We start from the raw sequence: 12,590 nt of genomic DNA on the forward strand, positions 1-12,590 counted from the left end.
TTGGATGCCTAAATAATGATTGAAACTACATTTTTGTAATAAAAAGACTATGCTCATGCTCATTGGCTAACGACTAATCAATCACAATGAACCGTGTAGGCTACCAAGATTTTTAAAAATTATCATCTTTTTAATTCAGTATGACATGAAAGGAGTGACTGAGCAGATAAACTGGAGCAGGAAAATGTTTACTGAGGTAAAGTCAGGTGCTTTGCCTTTAAATTTATAGAGGACCGGAAGTCATTTTTTTCAATTCCAGCTATCGCCCCCTGCTGGCTGTTAAAAAGAGCGCAAGGTTACAGCACAGTTTTAAGCTACGTCCTTGTTTTACGCTGTCTGTGGTCGAGACATAGTAGGACACTAGTGAGCCCTTTAAAAGGTCAGTGTAGGAAATTTCTGTATCTGGATTTCGTTTGCGTCACATGGCTGTTACTGTTGTCTGAGTTGAGGTTGGACTGCCGGGCAGTTGCACATTTTATATTTGTTGACGCATCAAATCATTTAAAATGGCTCTGCTGTGATACTTGGTCAATAGTGAAATTACTACTCCTGTATTTGAATGGAGTCTTCTTACATCTGGATGCTCGACTATTTTGTGAAAACACCTGCACCAGCTTTTTGAAGATTGAACCCACCGCACGGCCAAAATAATTCTGATGGTGTCATGTAGACGTATGAAAAGTTTAATAAAAATGTATAAAACTTGAATGGTTTAACTGTGGCACCTACAAAATTTAATCAGTCACAGGTTTAAACTGATTTATTAGCGTCTTTAAAGCTTGTGACACATAAACCATCAGTCCGATTTATAATTTGAAGAGCTTAGGGTTATCAAAAACATAAATCCACATATACTGTGTGATTATTGTTACTCAGTCTCCATACACCAAGTTTTAATCAATGAATCAATGAAACACTCTGAAGCCACAAACATACACTTGCTTCATGCACTAATGGTGAACACGTGGACCATTGGTAGAGATGGGGAAAGTCATTTCAGCTGGAAGCCCTGTGATGAAACGAGGAGGTAGGAAACTAAAACTCTGTGTGTGTGTGTGTGTGTGTGTGTGTGTGTGTGTGTGTGTGTGTGTGTGTGTGTGTGTGTGTGTGAGTGTGAGTGTGTGAGTGACTCGTGTGTCTTGGGCTCACTGCTTCACCTCCCTGTGTGAAATCCTTTCGGTTGTGGTTTGGTCCTCAGCAGGTCTCTTTTATCGATCCTCGTCTGCTCTGTACTGGAACATTTCCTCTGTCTCTCTCTGGCTCTGGAAGTTTGTCTTGGGTCTTTCTGCATCTGTGCTGTTGAAGTTGTTCAGGGTGGTCTCTTTGACTGTGTTTCTGGGTACGCGTCCGCAGAGTGTGTTTTGTTTGTTATCCACTTGCTTTCTCAGTCTATTTGGAATCTGATCTGTTGTGCTCAGTCTAACAGTTTTGGTGGTGCCACCTTTTACTAGTGATCAGAGGTGTGGACTACACTGGACTCTGACATCAAAACGCACACGCAGCCCACACGACTGATTCATAAAAAAAATAGCCAGATGCTCATATGGACACTGAAACAGATGATGACAGGAAACCTTAAAAGACCAGTAAGAAAAAGTGAGGATATCAGGATACCAAATCAGTTTGAGTGTTCATATGAATGTTAGATTATTGTTGTAACTTTAAGTCCTTTGACCTGAAATGACTTTATATCACCTCAACCCAAAGACTAAAGTTGACCTGATCAATATAATCACATTATGACCATTTCACAGAGTTTCCCTATTAAGACAAACTCAAGGGGTCAAGAGTCTTCATTTGCCCTCAGCTCTACGAAGCGTTTTTGCAGACTTCAGATCATCAGTTTGGATTTAAAAGCTTTGCTCTTACAAGCTGCTGACATCAAACTTGAAAGCATGAAAAACTGAATCAGTTAAATCCCAAAAGGTTGATTCTGTTCACCTGACCGCAGCGTTTTCAGCAGGAGTCACTCATCCAGGTGACTTCTTCAGTCTCAGCTGACTGCAGGTTTCCCCAACCTTATAAACAGTACATTTGCACAATAACTGAAACCAGCCCAATAAATGAACAATGGGCTGTGAGGTCAGTTCCTTGATCATTAATGCACAAATTGTCATGACCATTGATCAAAGACCATGAGTACCATTTACAGAGAGTTAGGGACTAGTAAAGCGCTATACAAATACAGGCCATTTACCATTCCCCAAGGACCCCAAAGCGCTCTACACATTCAGTCATCCACCCATTCACACACTGGTGATGGCAAGCCACCCTGGGGCCCATTGACAGAGGCGAGTGGAATGGCTGCAATCTCAGCATTTTAAGATGGCAAAAGATATACCCTTAGGCCCCCCCCCCCTTTCCCTTTCCATGTAAATGGCTTTCTTGACTCTGCACTCAAACCAGCGTTCCTCCCTGTCCAGGAAGTGTACATCCTCATCCAGATGACCAGAATCAATCAGTTAAAGTGTCATGACTGTGGACATGTATAATCAGTCCATCATTGGTCATTTACACTGCAGAAAAAGAGTAGCAAGTGGAGCTGAGGCCTATAAACTTTAAGCCAAAAACACCAGACCACAGCTCATTGAAGGAGGTTTTCAGGATATTTTAGTATTTTTATGGACTGATTTTGAATTCATCACATGATTTTGCACGTTGAATTTGACTTTCTAGACTTCAGGCACTAGACACTGACTTTGTCCCACCTCTGGCAATGATCAAACTGTGTCTTTGCTTGTGTCACAAGTATTTGCCTCCTCCTCTACGCTTCATCTTTGTGCTTTTTCTAACATAGATGTTCTAATTCCTTGTTGTCAACCCTCTGTCTGAACCGCCTTTTTAAAAAAAAAAAAACCTCTTTTACAAATACGCTCTAACTTTATTCTCTTTCTTCCTTCTTTCTGTTTTTATTTATTTATTTTTTTGTGCGTGTGTGTGTCAGAAAACACGCAGAGACGTCTGCAACTTCGACAAGGAGTTTACAAAGATGGTGGTGGAGCTGACGCCAACAGACAAGCTCTTCATCATGAACCTTGACCAGAACGAGTTTCAAGGCTTCTCCTACACCAACCCAGAATTCATCATACAAGTCTGATGACTTCCGGCTGGTTAGAGGCCGGACTTTACTCCAGCTTGTACAGCCCAGCCACATTTCATTAAAGACCCATCCAGCATCAGATCAGGACTCAGAGCCGCGCCGTCTTCAGTCTCGACCCACACCAGCATCTAAACTGGGCAATCATAAACCGTCACATTAGCTCCACAAACACACAGACAGCAGTGTGAAACAAAGCCCGCTGGTTGCCAGTTTCCAGAAAACTCCAGGTGGTTAGCATTCCCAGTACCTCACAGTGAGCCGGTCAGTACGAAGAGCGGTGATCAAGAGTCACAGTGAATGTGCTAATAGTGTGTATGTGCTCTATTGATCACCAACAAGAGTGTCTGTTTACTTGATTTTCTTCTCTTCAGCCTGTGGAAGTTGCATCATGAGCCTGCAATGATCAATATGTACATGCTCACTCACACACACGTGTGTCTGTGCAGGCTGCGGTTTGGAGCAAGGTTGGTTTTGAATTCAAAAAGCTCTGATTTATAACCTCATGTCTAAGTTAGTCCTGAACTTAGTCTTAAGCACGTTTCGTCTTCCAAATTGATGCAAAAAGAAAAATTAAAAAAGGGGAAAAAAAAAAAAGACCCCCCACCCCAAATGCCTGTTTCGGCAGAGATATTTAAAGACGTCTTTCTCTAGCTTAATCTCTTTCTCTATGGCACTGTGTACGTATGCGGTGGGTTAGTGCTGTAGGCCTATACAGTCTTTGTGGTGCCGCTCCTCTATGCATGCCATGTTTGTTGGTCCAGTAGTTTAAAGACTTGCTTTCAACCTCTCGGACAACGAGGGGGGACCTCGTCAGGTGTCCAGAGTCAGTTCTGAAATATCCAAAATCAAAGTTTTAGTTCCCACTCTGAATGCTGTATCTCTTAATAGTGTTTTGAATATGCGTGGCTACACAGTTTGCTTTACAAAGCACGGAGCAAAGACTGTCTGGCTGTCTGTAAATGAGCGTATCGATGTAACGGTGCTGTATGACCTGTGTTTGTGTGTATGTGTGAATAGGAATGGGATGTAGAGCTAGAAGTGTTTTTCATGTTATCGTGCACTTCTCTACTATTCCCCCCCCCCCCCCCCGTTCTCTCCCCCCCCCCCTCCTCCTCCTCCTTCCCTTAAATCTTCTTTTGATCTCCGTCCCCCCCTCCCCCCTGGTTAACGTTCATATCATTTTAAGGAAATGTGATAAGACGAGAAAGACAGAGGGAGGGCAAAAGATGGGGGAGTAAAGTGTTAACTATGCAAAAAGGCAGGAGGAGGAGGAAGTGGGCAACTTTTATTAAGCAACCAAGGGATTGTGTAAATGGACAGTGTACATGTGTTGCATGCGCTGTCTTTACCTGCGCGTGAGAGACACCTGCAGAAAGATGCATTAAAATGAATTATCATAAAACATTCCAGAAACTCTGGCTCTCTTGTGTTTTTCTCCTTTTTATCAAAGACAATCTTGTGATCGTGCTTCATTTCTTACCGAGATGTATATTATGTCTGCGATGGAGAGGAGGGATTGTTCTTGAAAGCGATACAGATTTTTAAATCTGTATTGTATTCTTGAAATTAAAGCAGCTATAATGAGCAGTTCTATAGATGTAGTGATAATAAGTATCAAATGGCTCTGTGAGAACATGAAATAAGTCGCTTGGACGGATGAATCTGCAGAGGATTATAGCCCGATTCTGCTTACAGCTCCTTGGAAACTATTATTAACGCTTATTAAATGTGCACATTTAACTTCTCAACAGAAACACTGTGTTCAAAGGCCTGCTGTGCAAGTTCACCAATGACATATATATAATAATGTGCGGTTTAGTCGAGAAGCTGAAACGGTGATTGATCATAACAAAACATTTTACAGCGAGGAAGCTCGTTGGTTGGGGTTGATTGCTTTTGCTTCTTCACACACATGGCCACTCACTTTGCAAAGCCTTAAATAGTCACATCCTCATTTATTCTTTTAGTCACTTGTATGATATGCTTGTGGAGTGAATACTGATGACAATATTAATATTAAAGGACATGTAATGAGTAAACCTGGCCAAAGAAAAAGCCCCATGAGAGTTCTGTCTGTCTATTTAAAAGTGTTTTCAAAATGTTTTTTTTTCTACCTGATTATGCATTATTGGTTATACATACAGCATACATACAGTCATGGCACAGAGAAAGTATACTTTTTCCTTTTCATTGGATCATTGTCCTGTTGCAGATCTTGATTTCAGTCGAGCTTTAGCTATCAGAGAGATGGCCTCGCATTTGAGTCTAGAATACTTTAGTACGCAGAGGAGTTCATGGTTGATTCAATAACTAGAAAGGCGCCTGAGTCCTGATGCTGCAAAACAAGCCCAAATGCTCACTCCTCCACCACCGTGCTTGACGGGTGATATGAGATGTTTGTGCTGATTGGTTTTCACCAAATGTGGCTGCTTCATCTTTCAGTTGTTCCCTTTAGGGGTCCTCTGTCACACCAATACTCTGCCCGTCCTCCTTCATTACATCATGACCCTCCTCTGATTCTTAAACATCGACCATCCCTCCTCTTCACAGGTCCAAACTTCCCTCTTTAACTTTGTCTCCAAACAGCTCAACCTGAACTTCCCTTTTACTCTTTATCCTTCTGTCAGGATACACCCCTGACACTCCCCATTCTGTCTGCACTTTTCGCTATCCTACATTTATCCTCCTCTTTTACTTTATTCATGAAACCCTCAACGCACACCTTCCACCTTCTCAACACACTCTCTTCACTTCTTAGTACATTTCCATCTCTATCACATCCTTCCTCTGCCTCTCCCTTTCTTAGTGTCCAGCCTCACAACTCACTACAAGCCTTTTCCTTTGTCATCTCTCTCTTTGCTGTACACCTAGCCTCCCAGAACTCCTTCTTCATCTCCCTAATTATCCAACTTTTTCTTTGCTGACCTCTTCCTTATGACCCTTCCCAGATTGATAGACAGCCACAGATGCTTCCCTAACATCATTGCTGATGCTCCAGAGCAGCAGACTGCCAAACGTCTGCTTTGGTAGAAGTGTTCGCACTTGTTGATGATCGTTTAATCAAGTGCATTTGAATAGCAGCACCTGGCCGCTCCTTACGCTGATACGTTTTCTTCCCACAGAGTGCTTCTAAAATTATGGCTTAATTTTTGTTAAATAACTACACAGTGTAATATGTCATGTGTTCTTGTTTGTTTGAGGTTGTATTTAAATTTTTCAAATTATTTTCCTTCTCATATCCTCATATGTAAAATCTAAAAAGTGACAGTTTGTGCTCTTCTTTTTACCATGACTGTAACAATGACCAAGACTTTATATAAGAGATGAATTTAGATCCTAAATTTGAAAGGAGGCGGTGACTCCTGTCATTGCGTAAATCTCATATTTTAGTCACAATATAAAATGGAAAACACATCAAATGTTTGAATTGAGAAAATTTGCTGTTAAAATTTTGATTGCAACAACATGTCTCAGAGGAGTTGGGGAAGGAAAAGTAAGTGGTTCTAAAAGGAAATATTTTGCAGTTAATTGGGTTAACTGGAAACAGGTCAGTAAGACTATTGGGTATAAAAAGGAAACGGTAGAGAGGAAGAGTTTCTCAGATCTAAAGATGGGTAGAGGTTCAATCTGCAAAGAGTTTCAGAACGTTCCTCAGTGAACGGTTGTGAAGACTTAGACTTATTTCATCATCTATATTTCATAATATCATCAAAAGAGTCCGAGAATCTGGAGGAAATCTTGCTGTGTGCAGGAGACAAGGCAGAAAATCGATATTGGATGCCTGTGATCTTTGAGCCCTCAAGCAGCACTGAAATCAAAACAGGAATGACATTAAAATCACTGCATGGGCTCAGGAACACTTCCTGAAAGCGACATCTGTGAACACAGTTCATTTTATAATCCAGTAATGCTGCTTAAAGCTCAATCATACAAAGAAGAAGCCACATGTGAGCATGATCCAGAAACGTCTCCATCTTTTCTGAACCGATACTCACTTAAAATGCACTGAGGCAAAGTGGAAAACCGTTCTCTGGTCAGATTAATCAAAATTTGCTAATTTTTGTATTTTTTCAAAAACATGGATGTTGCATCCTACAGGCTAAAGAGGAGAGAGACCAAAGAAGCTCTGCTGTAGTGTTCACGGGCACTTATCTCCACTTTAAGACTGAATTTAAAATGTAAAGTTGCCTTTTTGCAGTTCTAAATTGAAGTGTTTTTAGGCTGAGTTAAAAGTTTTATTGTGTCTTTGCCAGAAAATAATGCGCACTACTTTCTGCTCTCTTGCTGCTCTCCATGGTGCTGACCTGGTGGACTATGAACTGGTTTGCATGAGGCCTGTGCTATTCTTAGTGACAGGAACACACACACACACGGACAAATGCACACACACATACAATCAGACAGGCGGGGTCATTCTGCAGACTGAGCCCGTGCAGAGTTGGGCTACAACAAACTAGAACGAGTCGAGAAACATGCCGCTGATGCCATTTTCTCCAGACTACTTTCCTCTATCATTTCCTCCAACTTTCAGCGCCGTTTCTTTACTTGTTCTGCACAGCCAACAAGATGACATCAAGCTTCTGTGCCTTTAACATGGAAACATCTTTGTGAACAAAGTTTTATAGTTTAGAGGAAAATGGGGCGGCAGAAGATGTGCTCGGAGTTTCCTTCCTGGATCAACTCAAAGATCAGACACAGAGGGAAAGTTTTGAACAACCTCTAAACTCTGCCAGACTCGGTCCTCAGAGGGAGGAGGAGACATGAGGGTGTTTAACCGGGGTGTGCTGATGCTTCTGACCACAGCAGGGGCTTTCTGTGCCTTCAGCCTCATGACCATCGCCGTGGGAACGGACTATTGGCTGTACTCCCGAGGGGTGTGCCGCTCTAAGACCCTGAGCGACAACGAGACGGTCCGCAAGAACGAAGAGGTCCTGACCCACTCCGGTCTGTGGAGGACCTGCTGCACAGAGGGTGGGAGTCACACTACACCTGCATGTGGTTTCACATTAGAAGCTTATAAAACAGCCCAGAGTGAAACACAACAAAAATGGTCAATCTAAACATAGTAAATATGCACTATGGTGTGTTTATGTGACTATGACTTGTTAATCTAATAAATTAAATAGGATATAAATGGGCAACTCAATATTAAATAGCAATAACACTGTCGGTTCTTACAAGCAGGTCTCTAACGGGCTGAATATATAAACAAAGCTGTGCATCATGTTTCTCTATCGGGTGATAATTGCTACATCGATAAATCATACAACAGCAGCTACATAGTAATATTATTACAAAGTATTACAACATAGTAATAGTATTACAAAGTATTACAACATAGTAATAGTATTACAAAGTATTACAACATAGTAATAGTATTACAGACCTGAAAATGTTCTGCACTCAACAGTTGAGTGGAGTATTTATATTCTGTATCACGAAAAGTAGAAATCCGACATAAAAATACCCTGTTATAGTGATTGTAACTATAAATATGTGACTAATATGTAAAAACTATTTTTTACTTGCACTGTGCAGATGATTTTGATTGTTTGCTGGTGTCATGAGGACACATCTTAAAGAAGACTATAGAGAAGGTTTAGTCCTGGCTATATGATGGATAGAAATGACATTTTTAATTATTCATTTCTCTTTAATAGCACTACCAATACTTCTCTCACCCTATATCCTTGGTTCTGTTTTGCTTTGCTAAGTTTCTGAATGAAGAGAAAATGCTTGGCTTTTCGATTTCCTTCCCACTTCCCTTGCATCCCCTCCCTCTGCTGCTGCCCCTGCCGCCTGTAAAACCAAGCCAACCTAAAAAAGATTTAATGGAGAGGAAACAGAGCATGCAGAGGTCATCAGTGCTTTAACAGTCTGGTGTGACTGCGTGTTGGTCAGTTTGCCTGCATTGCAAAAAAAAGCCATAAACAGGCAGATAGATGAAGATAATCGTGATGCACGAAAAAAGCGCTCAGAGACAAATTTGTTGTTGAGCCAGATGGAGACAGATGATCTGATCTCTTGTTTCTAATGTGACAATAATTTGAATAACTTTACACCTCACATCTTTTCTCTCAGCCCTATTCGCCGCAGCTTATCTGTTGTTAATGAATGAGTTTTGTTTTGGTAACCATGGGGACCGAGCCACATCATCGATACTGGTCAATCAGGGCGGGCTCACAGGGACACATTTGTCAATACGATCCTGTGTGCGCAAATACTAAAAGGCATCTCGCGGCCAAAGGTTACAAAGGCTGATGTTTGTATTTCCAGGCATCATTATAATGCATCAGAGCCTTCACGGCTTACGAGGGTTATTATCTGTCTGTGCCATATACAGTAGCGTTGAGCGATAGTGGAATATTTGTCTTTTCACTTGAGACAAGCTAAAACTAAAAGTGATCACATGACATGAGTGAGTGTGGACAGCCACTGCAACACTGTGTCCTCCAGGTTTAAAATCTGATAGGCTGAACAAGTGAAGCCATAAAGTGACTCTTTGGGCATGCTCATAACTCACAAGCACAATATAAACACAGTAAAGGGCCACAAGAGGGCACTGATTCATGTTAAACGGTTAGAAGGTGGACAGGTTGAGTAAAAACCGACCTGAGAAGATACCTGTGCATATTTTACATTTGCATCAAGTACAGAAGAAGAGGGAGACAGGGGAAAATGACAAAGCTGAGCAACTTTTGTTACAAAATGATGTAATTGTCTGATTTTCTGTTTTCAGGGACATTTCGGGGTGTTTGCAAGGACATCGATCACTTTCCTGACGATGCAGACTACGAGCAGGACGCTGCTGAATACTTACTGCGTGGGTCTCAAATAATTGCATGAACTTTTAACAGCTGTGATGACAGTGTGAGGTATTTGCGTGGTGTCTTAATACCCTCGTTCTCCTGTCCTCTGCACAGGAGCGGTACGAGCCTCCAGCCTCTTCCCCATCCTCAGTGTGGGGTTATTATTTCTTGGGGGTGTCTGCGTAGCTGCCAGCGAGTTCTACAAGTCACGCTATAATGTCATTCTCACTGCGGGTATACTCTTTGTCTCTGCAGGTCAGACACACAGAGTTGTTTCAGCAGCATGATTATTATTGTGGCTCTTCATTCAGTCCCTTATTAATTCTGAAACACAGAATTAAAAGCTTTTTGTCAGTGATGTTAGATTTTATGTATACCCCCCCCCCCCCCTTTTTTTTTTTTTTACTGTTATTAATTATGTTTTTCTATGTTAGTCTTTCTGGTATTTTATCTTTTTTTTTCTTTTTTAAAAAAAAGTATTTTCTTCAGGTGTTTTAATGGTTGTACTTTCTTGTTGTATGGAGGATCAAAAGGGCCAAAAATAAATAATAATTGAACGACTCAATAATTCTCTATCATTAAATTCATCAAAAGTAATATTAACAGCAAAAGGAAATAAATTTTTTTTTTAAAAACACAATAAAATAAAAATAATGGAAATAAATGGAAATTCATTTAAAGGTAACAAAAATACAAAAAAATAAGAAAATCAAATAGAAACAAGAATTGGTATCATATTTAATTACTTATTGTATTTATTCAGCATTTTTTAACCATTATTGTTATTTCTGGTGCATTTAACTGGTGTCTTTAATTTTTTTTAATTTAACTAATTAAATTTACATTTTTGCACTTTTAGTCCTCCATAGCATGTAGCGTGTCAGTCAACTGCAAAAATTCCTCTACAAATAAACATCTGACTGACCCTCTTCATCTCTATGAACACTACTGCAGGTCTCAGTAACATCATTGGCATCATTGTGTACATATCAGCCAACTCAGGTGACCCCAGCCAGAGCGACAACAAGAAGAGCTACTCCTACGGCTGGTCCTTTTATTTCGGAGCTCTGTCCTTTGTGCTGGCTGAGATGGTGGGCGTCCTGGCAGTGCATGTGTTCATAGAAAAACACAGACAGTTGCGCACTAAGGGCCGGCCTTCGCTCATGAAGCCGCCCATCTCTCGAAGCTCATCGTATTACCGCAACCGTTACTATCAGAACCGCAGCCGCCGGTACAGTTACAGGAGCAACCACAGCGCAGGGGACCCGCACTCCTTCCGAGCATCACTCAGCCGTGACCGGGAGCCGTCCATCTCCGCTGAATCTAAAGTCACCACCATGGCAGGTTTGCCGAAACCAGTGTCAGTGGGCTCAGAGTTCATGCTCTACGCTTTAACCTCGCCTCTCAAAAACAGTAAGATAGACATGGCTGTGGATCATTTAACAGCTGCAGCTGCTCACAACAACACAGAGATGCTGCCTGGAAACTGCGCTTCCAACAGGAGGACCACACCTGTCTAAGAAGAGAGTCCCTGTAAGGCTGAACGTTAGTCGGAGGAGAATAAGCTTTCTCATGTTCTTGCTTGCAAAAGAGAGACATTGTAGACAAGTGCAGGGCTTAGCCTGCCAAATATTTTTTTATGAACTCTTCAGTCAAGAAATAGTGGGAAAACTGCCATTACAATCTCCCAGAGTCAGTCCAACAGTCCAACACCAGGATATAACTTGGGGTGCAATCAGAAAGTCCAGTTACTCCAACCATTAAAAGCAGAAACCATGTCTGGTTTAAATTTAGCCAATCTCCCCTTCAAGTCTGCTCCTTCTGCAGCTCTGGAATTAAATGGGCGGTGCATTATGTGGTTCAGTGGTTTGCACAGAAAAAGGTCCTGGGTTTGAATCCACTGGCTGGGGCCTTTCTCTGCGGAGTTTGCATGTTGTCCCTGTGACTCTGAGTGCTCACGTTTCCTCCAACAGTCCAAAGATGTGCATGTTAAATTCTGATTTGTCAGTCTCTCTGTGTTACCCCCTGTGGCAGATTAGCAACCTGTTCATGGTCTCCTCAAACTCTTGCCCCATGACAAGCTGAATAGGCTCCACCAGTGCAAGGAACAGTTTGGAGTGAAAGTTCCCCACATGAAGGCAGTGCATCGGATTAGAATGATAGTTATTTCTTAAGATATTTGCAGGGGCTTGCACTAATTCAGAATGAAATCCGGGATGAGAACTTCAGTGCGAAGCTCTACTCTAGAACCTGAAGCGTCCAATAGAGTATATCTGGTGGAATCAACCTGAACTGGTTGCTTCCAGTCTTCAATCTGCAACTAGCTGCAACTTTTTCATTTTTCACATAATTATATATAAGCTAAGGTGTCAGCATTTTGACATGGTGGAGGAGATCCAACATGCACTGTTGAAAGAAAAGTTGAAGTGGTCAGAACAGGGCGTGCAGGGAAGGGTTTAAAATAGGAGCTGTAGGCTTGCAGCACTGCCCAAAGACATCCCCTAATGGGGAAGATGTGTCACATTTAAATCAGGTTATGGTTCACAAGCTGGCACCGCAGAACTTAACGATTGCATCTCCTGATGAAACAAAGCAAGAAAATAAAGCTGTTTGAGATGTTGAAATCAGAGAGACCTTGTCGTTTTTTACTGGAACAATTTTAAAAATGGTCCATCGATGTT

The 12,590-nt window shown here is 41.5% G+C and overlaps 1 protein-coding gene across 1 annotated transcript; it reads left to right on the forward strand.

Annotated features, from left to right (window-relative positions):
• Positions 1 to 7,860: 7,860 nt before the first annotated feature.
• cacng3a (calcium channel, voltage-dependent, gamma subunit 3a) lies at positions 7,861 to 11,429 on the forward strand. Its single transcript, XM_085408518.1, has 4 exons — positions 7,861 to 8,071; positions 9,840 to 9,923; positions 10,024 to 10,164; positions 10,864 to 11,429. Exons 1-4 carry the CDS (start codon positions 7,861 to 7,863, stop codon positions 11,427 to 11,429), a joined length of 1,002 nt encoding a protein of 333 aa, XP_085264644.1.
• The last annotated feature ends 1,161 nt before the right edge of the window (positions 11,430 to 12,590 follow it).

The sequence above is a fragment of the Rhamphochromis longiceps genome, linkage group LG6 (genome assembly GCF_057381845.1).
Source record: "Rhamphochromis longiceps isolate RC_006_pf linkage group LG6, R_longiceps_female_GT1.1, whole genome shotgun sequence".
In the NCBI taxonomy this organism is placed as follows: Eukaryota; Metazoa; Chordata; class Actinopteri; order Cichliformes; family Cichlidae; genus Rhamphochromis; species Rhamphochromis longiceps.